This window comes from Sinocyclocheilus anshuiensis, unplaced genomic scaffold (genome assembly GCF_001515605.1).
Source record: "Sinocyclocheilus anshuiensis isolate Anshui unplaced genomic scaffold, SAMN03320099.WGS_v1.1 scaffold47, whole genome shotgun sequence".
Lineage (NCBI taxonomy): Eukaryota > Metazoa > Chordata > Actinopteri > Cypriniformes > Cyprinidae > Sinocyclocheilus > Sinocyclocheilus anshuiensis.
This window is the reverse complement of record NW_015551047.1, coordinates 304,997-324,164: the sequence shown is the minus strand read 5'-3', so window position 1 is coordinate 324,164 and position 19,168 is coordinate 304,997. Positions and strand designations below refer to the sequence as shown.

General features: G+C 37.6%; 3 protein-coding genes across 7 annotated transcripts in view; 1 reads left to right on the top strand and 2 right to left on the bottom strand.

Annotated features, from left to right (window-relative positions):
• The window catches only part of kcnt2b (potassium sodium-activated channel subfamily T member 2b), a 93,740-nt gene extending 88,563 nt beyond the window's left edge, over nucleotides 1-5,177 (bottom strand). The window contains exon 1 of the mRNA XM_016451593.1: nucleotides 5,036-5,177. Coding sequence (XP_016307079.1) covers nucleotides 5,036-5,124 — 89 coding nt within the window. The 5' untranslated portion in view covers nucleotides 5,125-5,177. The remainder of the gene's footprint in view (nucleotides 1-5,035) is intronic.
• A 2,075-nt stretch (nucleotides 5,178-7,252) lies between these two features.
• Nucleotides 7,253-12,398, bottom strand: LOC107661875 (queuine tRNA-ribosyltransferase). Its single transcript, XM_016451660.1, has 9 exons — nucleotides 12,055-12,398; nucleotides 11,897-11,965; nucleotides 10,515-10,653; nucleotides 10,238-10,432; nucleotides 8,730-8,868; nucleotides 8,580-8,655; nucleotides 7,892-8,001; nucleotides 7,598-7,682; nucleotides 7,253-7,507 (listed from the first exon to the last, which is right to left on the bottom strand). Exons 1-9 carry the CDS (start codon nucleotides 12,334-12,336, stop codon nucleotides 7,355-7,357), a joined length of 1,248 nt encoding a protein of 415 aa, XP_016307146.1. The 5' UTR covers nucleotides 12,337-12,398; the 3' UTR covers nucleotides 7,253-7,354.
• A 2,348-nt stretch (nucleotides 12,399-14,746) lies between these two features.
• dnm2a (dynamin 2a) overlaps nucleotides 14,747-19,168 on the top strand; it is a 74,099-nt gene continuing 69,677 nt past the window's right edge. For all 5 annotated transcript variants that reach the window (XM_016451592.1, XM_016451588.1, XM_016451591.1 and 2 more), the window contains exon 1: nucleotides 14,747-15,165. In XM_016451592.1, the coding sequence (XP_016307078.1) occupies nucleotides 15,005-15,165 (161 nt within the window). In that variant the 5' untranslated portion in view covers nucleotides 14,747-15,004. The remainder of the gene's footprint in view (nucleotides 15,166-19,168) is intronic.

Sequence of the window (19,168 nt, the reverse complement as noted above, 5' to 3'; positions counted from 1 at the left end):
TGCACCAAGAGCTTGTAACACTCCAAAGAGAAAGGAAAAATTAAAATCGCATCATATGACCCCTTTAACATTTGTTCTTGAAAGAGTGAAGCAATTCTGAGATTCTAAAATGAAGCTCAGTTCTACAAACCATTTGTTTGCATGGGCATTATTTGCTTCTTAAAAGAAGGACAACTGCACAAAATACCCTTTCCACGCACCATGACACCATTTTATGGATCACAGGGAATCCCTAAGAATTGCAGAAGGCCACTGTGTATTGTCTATCTATTTAGCTATCCAGACATTTGTTATTCATGTAAGGAGGTGATAGTGACAGCACACAGTGTGGAACACAATGCCACGGGATCTCCAGGGACGAGGAATTACTGCCTCTGACACACACACACACACACTTTGTTTATACAAATGAGGACAACCCCAAAAGCATATTTTGTCAGATTCTGCTCACTTTTGGGTACAAATATGGCAGATAAGTAGGTACACACACACACACACACTTCATGCGCTGCTGCCAAACTCCAATGGCTCTCCACTGGGCTTCAACAACAACTACTGGGGCCATACGTTGTTTAAATAAATAGTTTAACCAATGAACGAAAATTCATTATTTACTCACCCTGATGTCATTTCAAACCAGTATGCTGTTATTTTGGTCCATTAAAAAAAACTAAAAGAATCATTCCTGAAAAATCTTCATGCAGCTCTTTTGATGTTTTTCATACAAACAGCAGTTCATAGAGCACATCCCTGAAATAAAAGGTGGCCCACTGGAATAAAGATCAAATTCTTTATTAAAGTGGGGCTTCATAATTGATTGATATGAAATTACAATTGCAATATGGCTTAGTGGGATTATCAAATTGCAAAAGGTGAAGGTTTCATGCATGTCACTGTGTTCTTCTACAAGCACGATTCACCGTTTTAGCATCTCAGAGCAGTAATTAAGTAATTTTTTTTAATTATTATTAGTAATTATAATTATAGAAATTATTCGGTGACAAAAGCATATACAAAGCAGAATAAAGAATTAATGATGATACAAACATGCAATGTACACAAATATACAAGTATTCATGCAACAATAAAAGTAAAATGTAAATCAGGGAAGAAAGAGAGGAAAAGAAAAAATAACAAAAAAATAGAATAAAAATTATTATTTCAATAAATTGGAGGGTGGGGGATTACTTAAGTGCCTTTAAAGATGGAAGAATACATTTTTATCAACATAGGTTAATTAAGGGTCCCATATTTTATCAAAATTTATAGTTGATCCCGAGAAAATATTTTTTTTTATATGTTTTTAGAAACATCATTAAGTCCCTAAGCCATAATTTAGGGGATTTAGGTGACATAATTAAGCAGGTTTAACAAATATTTGGGAACATGTGCCATGTTCACATCTTCACACTTGCATAATTTCTGACGTTTTGGGCAAATGTTAACAGCATCAGATTTACAATGAAAAGCTTTAATAAACCTGTTATTTTATAACCTGTTAACAAAACACTCACTTCAGTTTTCCACCAAAATAAAGGCTTGAGGGTTTAGGCATAACTATTAGTATTCTAACTTCACTATTGTAGTGTAGAATAAATATTAAAAACATGGTTGTTGTTGTTGCTATTGATATAATTGGACTGAGATACTAACGCAGTTAAAAAGAGATATAAGTGCACTCTATAGTCCAGACAAAAAAGTCAATGTAAACTATACTCAGTTTGATCACTGAAACAGTTGGTTCTTGTAAAGAGAACAGCATAAAAACCCTTAAAAGTAACTAGAAAATCAAATATGTTATAGTTAGGCCTGTCACGATAACAACTTTTTGTTGTGCGACATTGCGTGATAAGTCGATATATTGATTATTGCGACAGGCCTAGTTATAGTTCTCGCATGCTTTATTACCAAACCACACTGACGTGAGATTTGACATGTCTAACAACCCCATATTTGTTTGAGAGCCGAAGCTAAAGGCTTTTACGAAACAATAATGTTTTGGTCTATTTCTCAAACAAAACTAACATATAGATTCAGAAGACTTGAAATATAGTACACAAGTCATACGGACTACTCTAATGATGCTTTTTGAATCATCATAGTTATCGCTATAAACAGTCATCAGATGGAAAAGAGCAGCATGATGATTCTTCAAAAAGTCTCCTTTTATGCTGCATGAAAATATAAGAGCATATGAGTTTGAAGAGCCAGTAAATGATGACAGAATTTGGAGTCCTTTAATGCCCACATTCCGTTTAAATTGGCATAAAGTGATTTGCCTACTTGGACCTTTCTGAGGTCTTCCTGTTTAATTCAGAGCCGAAGGAGCCATACGTCCTTATGTGAAGTCCTCAGGGAGCCAGGTTGAGCAGGCTAATGTCGCACACACACACACACACACACACACACACACACACACACAGAATTGGATTGTAAGCTGTATTCAGTGGCAGTGTTCAGTGGGTTGTCGGTACAGGAAACAAGCTTCTCTATCTTAATCAGCTGTACTACAAAACGCATCCACAGGGAGAGCGAAAAACGACGGTGTTAGCCACCCCCGCACGCTCTCTGATAGGCAAATAGCATAATCAATCCCCAGTAGGTGAGAGTGATTAGATATGATTTCGGTAATGAGATCCCTTTGAAACTGTCAAATGGAGGCTGTTTCATACGAGGAATTATCGCCTGAAGTAGTCGCACCATTTACCAAGACATGTCCCCTACTTTTAACCCCCTTACGAATGAGCGCTCACCAATTAGTGCATTTTAAACGCCCACTCAGGAAGACCAGAAGTGAGGGAGAAACTCATTCTTATCTTTCTAAAGGACTAAAGTGTTTTGGTCCTCAGTCCTCGCCTAGTAACGGAGTGTCAAGCATAAAATGCTGATTTTATTTTCCACTGTCTGTCTAAATGGCGTATTTAGCTCATGTGTACATTTAGGTGCTGCAGCATTCACAATGTACTTTGGTTTTGCAGTCAACATCATTAAAGAAAGCACTGAACACTCTTTCAAATGATCAGTTACAAATATTCGATCCAGCAGTTTTCTGCAGGAAATGCACATGGCATGAAAAACAGACAGACAGGCAGTAATACCATCTGAGGTGTAAAAACATCAACACATGAGATAGACAGAACACAAGCATGCACAAACCCAAACACTTGTCACTTCATCTTTTGCTGTCTGTAAAATGGCTGTTGGAGTCAAAGAGATCAAAATGTGACCAGACTGCATAAAACAACTATGCAAAACAGAGACTGTCTTAAAACGTGGCGTGCTGCCTAGAAAGACAGCATTTGTGGGCATCACAAAGAGTTTTAAAACACAGCCAAAATGTACAATACTAATGCTCACTTCTCATACTAACAATAATACTAGCACTATGGTAACAGTTTACTAATCACACAGACACCAACACTAATAAATGCTCATATAAATGTTTGTTAACACTTTACTTGCAACCTTTATGTGTAATGCATTTTAATATTCATGTAAATGCTGTAATGCATTATCTATTTTCATTGTAGTTGTAGGTTAAAATGCATTTTATTTTCACATTTGTTATATCTGAAATTGGTTGTTTGTTATGCGTTTTAATGCATCACATTTTCTGTTTAACAGTGAATAGATGAATAAGTATGTGGTATTGTATTATAAATGTAGTTAGCCTACCAATGTCCATACTAACATGCATACTAATACTATTTTATACCAACTGGAATACTTACTATATGTTCATACTAATACTAACAGCATACTAATACACTCTTACTCAATCTAATGCTAATACTCTGGCTTTTATTAATATCAATACTGTCTGTAAAAAGGCTGTTGAAGTCAAAGAGATCAAAGTGTGACCAGACTGCATGAAACAACCACACAAGACAGGATAAACACAGTCTGTGTCTCAAAATCTAGTGTGCTGCCTAGCAAGACACTATTTGTGGGCATCACAAGATGCTTAATACGTTTTAAGACTGCCAGAATTATACTAATGCTCAGGTTGATTCTAATACTACATGGTAACAGTCTACTAATAATCCTAATAACACTAGTAGCTACTGAAAAACCAGCATATGCTGGTTAGGTATGTTTTGACGCTGGGATGCTGGTTTAAGCTGGTCCTTTGCTGGTTTATGCTGGTCCTTTGCTGGTTTAAGCTGGTCCTTTTGCTGGTTTATGCTGGTCATGTGCTGGCAAAGGACCAGCATAAACCAGCAAAGGACCCGCATAAACCAGCAAAGGACCAGCTTTTTCAACAGGGTGCTCATCATAATTCTAATGATATTACTAAAACAAATATAAAAACTAATAGTATTCCAATCTTATTAACATCAATGTAGACTAGTGATAGAACCAATACCATTAGGTTACTAATGTATACTATACTGTCGTTATACACACACTAAAACTATTGCTATTTCTAACATAATTTGGAACAGTGTATTCGCACACTAATACTAATAATAGTACGCTTTTGCTGTTGGCAAAAGGGCTGTTCAAGTCAAAGAGATCAAAATGTGACCAGACTGCCTAAAACAACTACGCAAGGCAGGATAAACAGAGGCTGTTTAAAAACCTAGTGTGCTGCCTAGCTAGACAGCATTTAATACGTTTTAAGACACAGCCAGGATGTACAATACATACTCATCATCACACTAATGCTCACACTGATACTAACACTATTAATAGCTACTAATGCTCATTATAATACTAGTGATATATTACTAAAACTACTACCAGTACTAACAGCATTTAAATTGTCTTACGAATTGATATAACCAATACCAGTAGGTTACAAATGCTCCTATACTAATATACTATGGCTATTATTAATGCAAATTGTAATACTTAATGTATACTCATACTACGTACTATTATGCTATTACTATGGCTATTACTAATACTCACAGTTATGCTATTGCTGATACTAATGTGATTCCCTGTGCAGTGCTCATATGCAGTTATTTAAGCGTGTGTCGTTTTTAAAGCACGCATGCAAACATAAGCTGAGGAGTTGAAGTTGCTCTACCTGTCGTCGGTCTGCCAGTCCCCGAGCAACAGGTCTCGGAACCGGTACCGTGGCGGCAGCGGCAGAACCTCCTTCTCCAGCTCCACCATAGTCACTCAGCAAAGCGCACAAACCGACGCGGCGTGGAAATGCAAACGCCTTCGCCCTCGTTTATCCCTCCGCCGTGATTGTTTCAGGTCGCTCGCGTATAGAAAGTGTTGTCATCACTCAGGAACGAGGGACACGGGTCTAGATCCACCATCAAAGCAGCGACTGAGCAACTGGTGCCTCCCTGAGCTCAGCGGCTGAGACGAGAGAGACACAGAGCTTGCCTGGACATCCCGTCCACTGCCGACACAAGCGGTTTCACATCAGCTATAACAGTTGCCAGTTATTGCTGCAGTGCATTATTTCACCATTGTCCTGTATTGATTGAGGCATGTGCTATTTTGAGGGGTGGGAGAGTTCATTTTTTATAATGCAGCTAGTACTTGCAACCCGCTTGCAGTCATTTCGTCTGCTGCATTGTTGGAAAATGCATGAGAAAAGTCGACAACTCCGCTTTTTGCCTGATTTGTCAAATCAAAACTCGCTGTCAATCAAAAAAGCATGCAGGTGATGAGAAACCTCATTTTTGTTACTGCCATAAATTATCTACAAGACTTTACCAAGTATACTGCAGTGAATTACTCAAACTGGAGAATGGGATAGGTTCGCAAATAAGCAGCTGTGTTTGACATGCTTGATCCGCATGCATATGCAGTTTGCACAATAATGTAATTATAATCAAAGAAGTGAAATTGTGTTGTCACATCCGATTTCAACCCCTGGAACAGAATCCAGCCTTCTGTGCAGCTCTGATGCTGTAATACAGGGAGATTTTGAGCGCTCTGCCCCCTAGCGGCTGCCTGCGGGAGAAGACCAATACATCAATCGCGGTTAAAGGTTTTGATGGGCTTTTTACAGGCACATCTGTTCAGTTGTGGCGTTAGAGAGATTCTCATCAAACAACACAGTAAAAGAACATTCAGGGAAAGGCTAAGGTGATGTTATCAGATAATACCATGGTACACATATGAAACTGAAAAACAAGTGAAAGTGAAGTGAAATGTGACCAAGTATGGTGACCCATACTTGGAATTAGTGCTCTGCATTTAACCCATCCAAAGTGCACACACACAGCAGTTAACACACACCGTGAACACACACCCGGAGCAGTGGGCGGCCATTTTTGCTGCGGCGCCCGGGGAGCAGTTGGGGGTTCGGTACCTTGCTCAAGGGAACCTCAGTCGTGGCATTGAAGCTGGGAGAGAGCGCTGTACATTCACTCCCCCCACCAACAATCCCTGCCTGTACGAGACTCGAACCGTTGCGAGTCTAACTCTCTAACCATTAGGCCACGACTTCCATACACTACCATTCAAATGTTTGAGCATTTTTAAATACTCCTATTCAGCAAGGATGCATTAAATTGATCAAAAATGACAGTAAATACAATTATAATGTTATAAAAGATTTATATTTTAATGCTGTTATTTTGAACTGTCTGTTCATTATGAGATGCTGAAAAAATGTATCAAGGTTTCCAGAAACAAAAGTGCAAATGGTTTCAACATTAATAATAATAAGAAAAGCTTAATCAGATCAACATATTAGAATGATTTCTGAAGGATCATGTAACACTGAAGACTGGAGTAATGATGCTGAAAATTCAGCTTTACATCACTGGACGTAACATTTTAAAATATATTCAAATAGAAAACAGTTCATTTAAATTGCAATTTTCTTTCTTTTTACAATATTACTGTTTGTACTCTATTTTTGACCAAATAAATGCAAATTTGGTGAGCATAAGACACGTCTTTCAAAAACATTAAAATTTAATGACCCAGACATTTGAATGGTATGTGAATGTATGTGTTTATTATTACTTTAAAATCTATCATGGGTTAAAAGTTGCAAAATCCCATGATTGTATTCATGGTTGAACAAATAAGACTTGATTGGTATAGTGAATGGCAAATAATAAAATTTCCTTTAGTTGAGTTAATATTAACATTCATGCTGCCACTTGGCATTATATTAAAGCATAAAGGTGCAATAAAAAATATATATATATAAATCCTGGAAAAAAAAAAATGACGACAAAAAACTTTCACATTACTCTGATAATTTTGGTGAAAGAATGTAGCAATGTGCAATAAAAATGAAAAGACGATTTTATTTACAAAACAGGGATATTTCACATATTATATGTTAAAAATGTTAGTATCTAAAAAAAGAAACAAACAACAGCAAGTCTTAAAATGCAGTCGTCATCATCTTCCTCATGTAGGATACTCAGCTGACGTGGATGTTCACTGATTGTAGAGCCTCTACAGCCCAGCTGGGGTACTGCTCCCTGGACGCGAACATCCTCTTCATAAACGCTTTCACAAACTCAGGAAACCTCTGCTCTATGATGCTCTGACGCACTGACCGCATGAGGGTGAGCTGAGGAATGATACGGTGAGGACAGGAGGAGATGAAGTGACAACAACAATAATAAATACTGGATTCAAAACACGCAGTTGATATAGTTACCTGGTAAGAGATGTTATGGATGGTGATGTGATGCAAGGCTGCGGTGTCGCTCTTGAACAGCGCGTGAAGGTACGCCCGACTGTGTCTGTCAACGTCAAGACAAAGAAAAAAGATTCACAATCATCTTTAGGTTTATGGGATAATACGAGTTTCCGAATCAAAGTTCTCTGCTGGGTGAGTAAATGGTAAAATATTCATTTTTGGGGGGTGAATTATTCTTTTAAGCACAGCAGGCAGCTGAACATCAGCATACTGAAGCAGCAGTTTAGCCAGTTAAACGCCAGACAGATGTACCTCCTGCAGGTGGGACACTGGCAGTCAGGATCAATCGGCTGAAAGTCTTTAGCATATTGTTTCTGTTTGAGCTGCAGAGATCCCCAGGGAACTAAAGCCGAGCCAAATCTCTGAAACAAATCACACACCGCCTCATTAAAGATGGCAAAATACAAGATTACTATAAGCATCACTGGTTTCATTGTAGCTTTTCTATGAAAAATTGTTAAAACTCTTGCAGGTTTATCCTGACAGGCATAAGCAGGGCTAGAAGATGGAGCTAATTTCAGCGTTCTGCATAACAGGAATAAAATACATTTTTTAAATATATTCAAATGATTTTAAATTGTAACAATTGATCAAATAAATGCAGCCTTGGTGAGCATAAGAGACTTCTTTCAAAATCTTACTAACCCAAACCTTTGAACGGTAGATCTAATAATCAGAATCAGAATCAGAATGAGCTTTATTGCCAGGTATGTTTTCACATACGAGGAATTTGTTTTCATGACAGAAGCTTCCGCAGTGCAACAGAATGACAGCGACAGAACAAAAACACAGATAATAAAAGAATAAAAAAATAAATAGAACAAGTAAATAAGGAATAACAATATATAAATTGACAATTGTATGTGCAGGTATATTACAATAGACAGTTTTGTATGTACACTGTAATAGAAAGGGATGTCAACAGAAATCCATCACTTACTGCTGTTCGAGTCGGGAAAACACAGTCGAACATATCACAGCCCAAGGCAACGCAGACCACCAGGTCTAGTGCATAGCTAAAACACATAAACAGACTTAATACTTGCGAATAATGATGAAAAAGCAGAGTTTCAGAGGAAGTGGGGCTTACCCGACTCCCATGAGGTAGCGGGGCTTTTCTCTGGGGAGGTGGTCTGTGCTCAGAGTCACCATCTTCCAGAAGTCATCCTTTTCTTCTCCCCCACTCAAGCCTCCAATGGCGAAGCCTGGCACATCACGCTTGGTCATTTCTGAGTGAGGAAACGGAACCGAAAGGTTCTAGTAAGGTGTATCGTAATTATGATTAATGCTTCAGGTTTTGCGTTTGTCACTTGTTAATGGATCATGTTCATCATTAATGTGAAGACTACATCTGTGAGGAGAACTGACTTCATACATCCACTAAAAATCACTGTGACACCAGCTGGTTAAAAGTCTTTGCAAAAAGGGTTCCGAAAATTAAAGTTTGTTCTGAGAAGCATTTTTTTTTCAGTTTGATATTTTGTCTCTAATAATGTCGTAATGCTATTCTGAAATAAATCGTGTGACTTAAGTTCAAAAGTTTGGGGATTTTTAATGTTTTTGGAAAATCTTTTATGCTCACCAAGGCTGCATTTATTTGATCAAAAATAGAGTAAAACAGTAATTCTGTGAAATATTAAGGTTTAAGCTGTTGTCTATTTGCATATATTGAAATTTCTTCCTGTGATGACAAATCTGAATTTTCAGCATCATTACTCCAGTGTGAAGTGTCACATGATCCTTCAGAAATCATTCTAATATGCTGATTTATTATTAGAATTATCAATGTTGGCTACAGTTGTGCTGCCAAATATTTTTTGGGAAACTGCGATACTTTTGTCAGGATTCTTTGATGAATAAAAAGTTAAAAAGAACAGCATTTATTCAAAATAGAAATCTTTTCTAACAATATCAATCTTTGCTATCACTTCTTAACAATTTAACACATCCTTGCTGAATAAAAGTTTTAATTTCTTTCAAAAAAAGAAAGAATAAAAATGTACTGACCCCAAACTTTTGAACTGTAGTGGATATTGTTAGAAAAGATAAATAAATGCTCTTCTTTTAAACTTTTTATTCATCAAAGAATCCTGGAAAAAAGTATCACAGGTTCCAAAAAAATATTAAGCATCACAACAGTTTCCAGCACTGATAATAAATCAGCATATTAGAATGATTTCTGAAGATCACGTGACACTGAAGACTGGAGTAATGATGCTGAAAATACAGCGCTGCATCACAGAAATAAATTAGATTTTAATGTATATTAAAATAGAAAAATGTTATTTTACATCATAATAATATTTCACAATATTACATTTTTTCCTGATGAGCATACTGTAAAAAACATTAAAAATCGTTCTGATCCCAAACTTTTGACCGGTAATGTATGTCTTTACTCTCACTTTTGATCAACTTAATGTGTCCTTGTTAAATAAAAGTTTAAAAAATAAAATCGTACTGACCTGAAACTCAGTTGAACGGTCGTGCATTTGAATGGAATTTTAATAGGATTTTACACTGCTAATGCAATACTGCCACATCATAACAGACACACTTTTGATGTCCAGTGATCACATGCAGTCACACAGCGCTTACCGTCTAAACAGGCCTTGCGCAGTTTGGCATCAAGCCCCCCTTGAATAATGGCGAACAGGTTCTGTCGATCTGGATTCTTATTTGCTGCGATGCAGCGGTCCAGCCAGCGCACAGAGCGGTGCATGGCCTCCTCCACCCGCGGCCCTTTCACAGTACTGCTGACCACGTCATCCAGCTGCATCATGATGTCTGAACCTGCACACGTTGCAGAGTCACAGAGATTTCAATGAGCATTTGTTGAATGCTCATGTTAAGAGATCTGTAACATGATTCATACCCAGGCTGTTCTGTATGGCGATGGACTGCTCAGGAGTGAGCAGGATTTCCTTCCCATCATAAGGGGAACAGAACTTGACGCCCTCCTCCGTCACCTCCGACAGCTCCACTAGAGACACCATCTGAAACCCGCCACTGTCCTATTACAAGAAACACAGGTGAAACACAGAACTTGCGGTTCTTGAAATTCCTGGACAAAATGAACAGTGCTGAGTGTATTACTTACAAATTGTAGTCTGTTACTGATTACATGATGAGAATTTTAGTTAGTAACCTGATCTATTAGATTACATAATTTAGGTAATATATTCTGACTGCTTTTTTACTTTTGACAACTTGTTCGAATGAGAATATTTTGAACCATGTTGATACAAAAATTATATTCTCTTCTTTATTATGAACAAGATGAAGTGCATTAAACATCAGGGTTTTCCAAACTGGGGTTTGTGAAGGAACTGCAAGGGGTTCGTGAGTTGTTGAAAAATGAATTAATTAACTGGTAAAACTGTAAACCTAAAGAAATTACACTAATGAACACTAATATTTTATCTGTTTACCTGCATATCAGTGTGACTATTAACATCAGAGAACAGTGAACATGCAAATGTGTTGTTAAATTATTGTACTAGTAACTTAAAATCTATTTTAAGTATTTACTATTCAAATAGTAACTTTTTTTAAATAAATATTTTAGGTCAAAATAATGTGTGAATAAAAAGTAATCATACTGTATAAAAACTAAGCTGATTATATGCATTTTAAAATGTAATCTAATTACAAGCATTTCATTTTTGGAATCTGATTACCCATATTACATGTAAACAGTTACTATTCAGCAATGAAAATTAATCACGGCTCATTAAATTAAAATATCAATACTCTGTTTCTGCCCATTAAAACAAAAAAAAAGTTTGAAAACAAACAACTTTGTCACAATTGCATTAGAAATACTGGGGTCATCACATCAAAAAGTTGAGAACCACTTGTCTTGTTAATTTCCAAGACCTTTCCAGGAAGTCATTATTACTAGAGAAGATATGTGTACATTATTTTATAGAAACCGTTGGGGCAAATTTTTTTTATTTTTACTAGTAGTAGTTGTAGTAGTATGTAAATATTTCCAATGAGACTTCAACTGGACAGACTGGTGTTTCATGCTGGCTTGATAATATTTACAATAAAAACTGAGAATATGTTTTAAGACTTTAGTCATTTTCATAACTATTCCAATCTGCTCTATCCATCAAACGGACACTCTGCGAAATCTGCATAAGAAGCACGTGAAATACACAAATAATCGTATCCTACATTTTACTATTACTACTTCTTCTGGTGTTTTGGGAATAGTTTGAAAAGAAGAAAAAGAAGGAGAAGAAGAATTACCGTTAAGAGATTTCTATTCCACATCATAAATCCATGCAATCCATTGGCTTTCTCTATTAACTCGGGACCCTGTTAAAACACAATCACAGTTAGGTAAGTTTAAAACATTGTGCATTGATTAAACACTTTGACAATTTAAAGCGTTTCTTCGCTCATACCGGCCTCATGCCCAGATGATACGTGTTTCCCAGGCATATCTGACAGTCCAGATCCTCCAGCTGGTCCACAGTGATGCCTTTCAGGGTACCCTGAGTGCCCACGGGCATGAACACCGGGGCGTAGACAGCGCAGTGCGGGAGAGTAAGAGTGCAGGCTCTCGCCTTACTCACGGGGCACTCCGCCACGATACGAAGAGCGAGAGGAGCAGCAGAGGACACAGCCTTCACTGATGCCATACTGTCTTCACACTCATGTGTGCTGCTGGGTATGGGCGCAGCCATTTTGAATAAAGATGTCCGATTCACTTGGGACTCGTTAATTTGAGTCGGATCTTTTTGATGAACCGGATGAACTAATACAAAAACCGCTCAGGGGTGCGTTTACCAAAAGCAACTATGGTCGCAAGTTCCGTCGTTACCGATAGAGTTCAATGGAACTTACGACCATAGTTAGCGAACGATGCTTTTGGGAAACGCACCCTTGAACAGTTCACGAATCGGACTGAATCGATCCAAACGATTCTCCAGTCTCTGACTCATGATCTCTTTCATAAATGTGACCCTGGACCACAAAACCAGTCATAAGGGTCAATATTTATGCATAATCTGAAAGCTGAATAAATCAGCTTTCCATTTATGTATGGCTTGTTATGATAGGACAATATTTGGCTGAGATACAACTAGGCTATTTGAAAATCTGGAATCTGAGGGTGCAAAAAAAATAAATAAAAATATTGAGAAAATCGCCTTTAAAGTTGTCCAAATGACGTTCTTAGCAATGCATATCACTAATCAAAAAATTAAGTTTTGATATATTTACAGTTGGAAATTTACTAAATATCTTCACGGAACATTATCTTTACTTATGATTTTTGGCATAAAAGAAAAATCGATCATTTTGACCCATACAATGTATTTTTGGCTATTGCTACAAATACCCCAGTGACTTAAGACTGGTTTTGTGCTCCAGGGTCACAAATGTCTGATGCATTCAACTCATAGATTTCAAATTTATAATTTGTAAGTATCAGACATTTAGATTTCAAATTGTTAGTTAGTCAGTTTTATAAACTGAATCGTGCAAAAAATGACCACAACACGTTGTTAATAACATTTTATGAATAATAAAAAACGGTAAATGCGTTATTCTTACACATTACTTTATTTTAAACGTCCTAGGACATAATAAGTCACGTCGAGATATCAGGGACAAAAGTAACGAGAATAAAAGAAGAAAAATAAAAGAATTACTGAATGGCTGTTTTGAACGAACTGTTTAAAAGAACCGATTCGCGGAAATGAGTCGGACTTCCCGTCACATGACTCAAAAGTCTCTCAGTATTTCTGAAACCTGGGGCAAGTTCAAGCTCAAACCGGTGTGCAGTGTTTTGCTACATTTTCCGGTTTGAACGACATGTTTCCTGGAAACGGTGTGCAATGGTGTGCAACGGGGTTTGAGATGCGTTTTCTCTTGTTTGGTGGGTGTGTCAAACATGTCAGCCCAATCAGCAGCAACATGTATATAAACCACGCGGTATTAAAGAGACAGCTTGCACAATGTAATTAACATCCAAATAAATTCACAAGAGCAAGTATATTGTTTGCACGTGTTTATTTACATTAAAGGCAAAATAACTGAAATAATAAGGGCACAAGTATAGATCTGGAACTTCTTTAAGTCTGTCTAAATATCATTTAGTACCTTATTATTTTTATTGTGAGTATTAGGCTTATCATTATTGCTGATCACTGTTGTTGTGCTATGATATTGTACAATTTACCATTATATAATCAGAGGAGTATAGAAAAGTTCTTGAAAGTGTCACTCCATAATACAATAGCAAAATATATAAATAGTATTTTTATGTTACATTAATCAGTGTCTAGCACACCTTCCCAAGGAAAGGATATGGACCAGAAGACATCGCAATTACTAAATGATATTTAGACAGACTTAAAGAAGTTCCAGATCTATACTTGTGCCCTTATTATTTCAGTTATTTTGCCTTTAATGTAAATAAACATGTGCAAACAATATTCTTGCTCTTGTGAATTTATTTGATGTTAATTACATTGTGCAAGCTGTCTCTTTAATACCGCGTGGTTTATATACATGTTGCTGCTGATTGGGCTGACATGTTTGACACACCCACCAAACAAGAGAAAACGCATCTCAAACCCCGTTGCACCGTTTCCAGGAAACATGTCGTTCAAACCGGAAACCGTAGCAAAACGTTGTGCACCAGTTTGAGCTTGAACTTGCCCCAGTTCATCGTTCTAAAATAGGTCTAATGTTGCACGATTCTGCTTAAATATCGCATTTTTCTACTAGTCGATATACAGTATAACAAACTGGAGAGCCCAAACAATGTCTTAATAATGCTCTAATACTTAGAAAATTATGATTAAAATGTATAAAATTGAAATACGTTTAATTTACTCATGTTGATCTTGCAGTAATTATACATGCATATTGTTATTAAAATCAGAATTATAATTTTTATTGTCTCTATACCCCTAAGTTCAAGTCTTTTCATTGAAACGAAATTGACACGTGAGCCGACCAATAGCACTCCCTCGGTCGTTTGCGGCAGAAACGAAGATCGAGCCAATCAAAAGACAGAACACACCAGGAAGCGTTCTGTCCGACCAATCGGATTTCACGACATCGGTTGACAGGAGGCGGGACTCGCGTCACCGGTGGAGGTCGGATGTCGCCTGACCGGATGATAGCGAGAAGTTTTGTTTTGTGAGTTTACGAATGATTGATCCTCAGATCAGCGCACGGATCTTAACGAGTGCGCCCTAATACGCGGCATCTGCCCGTCAGCGAGTGTTTGATCAGTTGTTTGTCTTTGACGGACTGATCTGGAAGCGTTTGAAGGGTGCAAACTGAACACTTGGAAGTAACCCGAGCCCGTTCCTGCGCGCTGAGAGACGGTCAGAAACCATGGGCAACCGGGGGATGGAGGATTTGATCCCCCTGATCAATAAACTCCAAGATGCTTTCAGTTCCATTGGCCAAAGTTGTAACTTGGATCTGCCGCAGATAGCCGTGGTCGGAGGACAGAGCGCCGGAAAAAGCTCGGTGCTGGAAAATTTCGTCGGCAGGTTGGTTACTATGTTACCCATTTCTCTTCGATCGCTTGCAAAAGCCCAGCTCGCTGTATTTATGTTTATCTACCTTAATAAGAAGACAAATTTTTACTTATTTGTTACTTCCCAGCTTTGTTTTTATACTCGCTGCTCGATCGATTCACTCGTTTGGGTTGTCATTCACAAACGGGAGTTACGCAGTTGACGTAAGCCGCCGCTCGCCGTCACTCATTGAAGTGAAATGGGCGTAAAGTGAGAGCGCAGCGCAAAATGGGGAAGTTGGCGGCACAGTGCACTGCACCCACACCCAGACAGACAGACAGACAGACAGACAGACAGACAGACAGACAGACAGACAGACAGACAGACAGACAGACAGACAGACAGACAGACAGACAGACAGACAGACAGACAGACAGACAGACAGACAGACAGACAGACAGACAGACAGACAGACAGACAGACAGACAGACAGACAGACAGACAGACAGACAGACAGACAGACAGACAGACAGACAGACAGACAGACAGACAGACAGACAGACAGACAGACAGACAGACAGACAGACAGACAGACAGACAGACAGACAGACAGACAGACAGACAGACAGACAGACAGACAGACAGACAGACAACACACACCCACACAGATAGACACACACACACACACACACACACACACACACAGACAGACACAGACAGATGAAGTTAAAGTCGTAGTGTCCTTGGGAGTTGTATTGTTCCATATAGGGGAATCAAAACCAATAAGATATTCATCTGCTGTGCTTAAGGCGTTTAAGTCATTTCCTCGTTCAAGCAGCGAATACACTGACACTTCTCTGGACGTTTTGTGTACACGTCCTTATAGAAAACTCTGCCATGGAAATGGAAAGAGCACTGTAGTTTAATATATAATGTGCTACTAAATGATACATGTATCGTGATATTTGCATAATCCTCCTGGTAATGTTCACTTTTGAAGGTTATTAAATTAGATTATCATTATTGTAATACACTTCTATTTTTTCTTCTTTAATCCAAATAATTTGTAGTCTGTACAACCACATATAAATACTTTGCAATTTAAATAAAATATCAATATTATTTCCACATTACAGTAATGAGATTCTTCTCATAGAAAAAAATAAGTGTTTTAAAATAAAAAATAATTAAAAAAATCCTTCAAAAGTAAACACTGCAATAATGCATTACAGTCTCTCTCTCTGTTCACACACACACACACACACATATCAGAATAATTTGTAGGCTGTACAATCACATGTAAAGACCTTTTGCAATTTAAATGAAACATTAATATTATTTCCACATTATAATAATACGAATACTGTAAAAAATGTTGCACTAAAAAAAACTGATTATAATATCCTATATACGAACTGTTCGTTCCTACCTACATAGTATAATACTTTAGATTTATAAAAGGAACACATACTATTATTCTTAATGTAGTAATATCTGCACATTTCAAATCAGTACTCAGTACTGTCTACAGGTACTTATCTTCTGAAAAATAAGTAGAATGAACTGTGTGTATACAGGTGAGAGTGAAATCACCCATCCTGTTCCACTTGACCTTGAGTTTTGTGTGCCGCAGGTTGCTGTAACCACCTGTTTTGCAGTATTCATAGGCCAGTGCCACAGCAGACTCCAGCACTGACAGGCCTCTCATGAAACCCTGTTCAGTCTCATCTGGGAGAGGAAGTCATGCTTGGACAGATGATGTTTGTTACTGTCGGTTTTCCTTTGGCATCAGATTAGTTTGTGACCTGTACCTTCCTGCATTCATTTCCTCACCACAGTCTTCTTGATGCGGCTGCTCTGTCTCCGGTCCAGTTTGAATGAATTTTGTTTTGATGTTTAGCAGAGGAAGAAGTATGAATCAGACCGATTGGCTGAAATTTAGTTTTCATTGCCCATGGATGGATGCGGATGTTCATCTCTGGAGAGCTTGTGAATGCATGTATTAATTTTCATCAGTGAAGCTGATTAGTCTTTTTTTTGACCAGAGTATGTCTCCATTTTGAGATTATTAACATACAATTTCTTCTGTTTGTCGTTCTGAAATCTGCCGATAGTCTTGTTGATGGATTATATATTTTTTTGGTGAATTTTGTGTTAATTTCATTTCAGAAATTGCAATGGCAATCCACCGCCTCCTGCCATCAGCTCCCGCGTCTCACACACACGAGTGCGACTTTATTTGGATTGAACTGTTCTGGAACAGTGTTGTAAATACAACTTAACCACTGATTTCTAGTTGTGTCCTCTTTTGGAAGACCAAACAAAGTAGCTTCGCTTTCACAACGAAACAGACAGCGTCTCCACGACATGGCAGCGGCAACAATGCTGCAGCTAGAATTAAAGTTACACCTTCTTTCTTTGCGTGAACATTTGGGCGGTGTTATGCAAAACGCGGTTTTGTGTAGTACTCGTACTGAAACGCTCGTGACGCTTCCGGTGATATTAACCTCTGCCGTCTCTAGGACATAAATACATGAACAACATCTCCAGAACTGCTCTGAGAGTCACTTCATGAGCATTTGACCGTTTCATTTGAGTAAAACTATCATCATATCATACACACACAAAAATGTAAAGGTATTCACGGCAACCCGTCAAAATAAAAGTTTGGTTTAACTTGAGGGCATTGGCAGAAATACATTACTATTGTTAAATTGTTTAAGTTTCATGGTTTTAATTCATTAGACATGCTTTTTGATTAATAAAATGTAATTTAACCATTAAAAAGGAGTCCAGAAAAAAAAAACAGAACCTTCTCCCCCCACTCAAGAGAGAAAGGAAAAATTGTACCCCTTTAAAGTAATTATTTGCTCTAAAATATTTAATTAGATAAGTGATCAGTCTCACTTATTCTCACAAAATAATTTTTTATTATTATTTTTTTTAAATTTTATTTATTTATTTTGCAAATTTTGAATTAATTAGTTGGGCAGTCTCACAAATGGATAATTAGTGAAATCTGTCTGAAATATAAAGATTTTGAAATATTCTCCAACCAAAGAAAACTGAAAATTGAAAAAATGATCATTTTAAATACTAACCCTGTTTTTCTTTTACATTTTAATCAGGACGTTATTTGACCCATTTTTAACCGTTTTCTTTTTGGGGACTTCCCAGTAAGGGAGTTTTATGAGGTTAACAGTTTGTGTGTGACTGCGGTGGTTGTGATTGAGGCAGGGCAGGGCTGGGCCGTGCTCCAGGGAGGCCAAATGTAATCACACTGCTAACGTTCACCTGACACCTGTCTGCTCATCAGGAATTTCTGGAAGCTCTCGTTTCTATTCACAGACTTTGTCAAGCGTTCCAGTATTCATCTATTTAATCTAAAAGGCTATTGTAACTCAAATGAGTTAATACATTAACTCACATGTGCTCAGGGTGTGCTAGCGAGTTTGCAAATGTGATATTGATTTAATACAACAGTTCATTAAACAAGAAGTTAATATTAAGTGACTTATATTGTCTGACAACAACACAATTGCCTTATTTTGCTCCATTTCGTCAACGAAAATAGTTTCAAACAAAGTAACAGCTGAGCCGATGTGCATCTCCATTCAAACGCAGCGGTGTTTCGTTTATGAATGAACTGCAATGATTCAATTACCCATTCATAAAGACAGTCACGTACTTCGTTCCTGAAGGAATCAGCTGTTTGAACGAATCAATTGAATGAATGATTCAGTGATGCCATTACAAAGGTAAAAACAAAATTCCATGTAAATCACTTTAAGGAGTCAAATATCACCTCGTAATGGGAAGGTTAATTTTTTATCAGAATTTTTGATTACTGATTAGAAGGTGCTCCTACATTTTTGACTGTGCTCCTAAATGTTTTAAATTAGGAGCACAAGCGCTAAAAAGAAAAGTAAGCTTAGAGCCCTGTTTTTTGGATCGCTGCGTTTAATCTGTGAAAGCGCTTACAGAATGACGGGTTCGGTGTGTGATAGAGTAAACAGTAATAGCACGTACAGCGGCA

What these genes read in the sequence shown, in the direction of transcription:
- LOC107661875 (XM_016451660.1), bottom strand. Translation starts at nt 12,336, where the DNA reads ATGGCTGCGCCCATACCCAGCAGCACACATGAGTGTGAAGACAGTATG. An exon ending in ATCATCTGGGCATGAGGCCG is followed by an intron (nt 11,966 to 12,054) that starts GTATGAGCGAAG and finishes GTGTTTTAACAG; the next exon opens with GGTCCCGAGTTAATAGAGAA. An exon ending in GCGCAAGGCCTGTTTAGACG is followed by an intron (nt 8,869 to 10,237) that starts GTAAGCGCTGTG and finishes TTCCTCACTCAG; the next exon opens with AAATGACCAAGCGTGATGTG.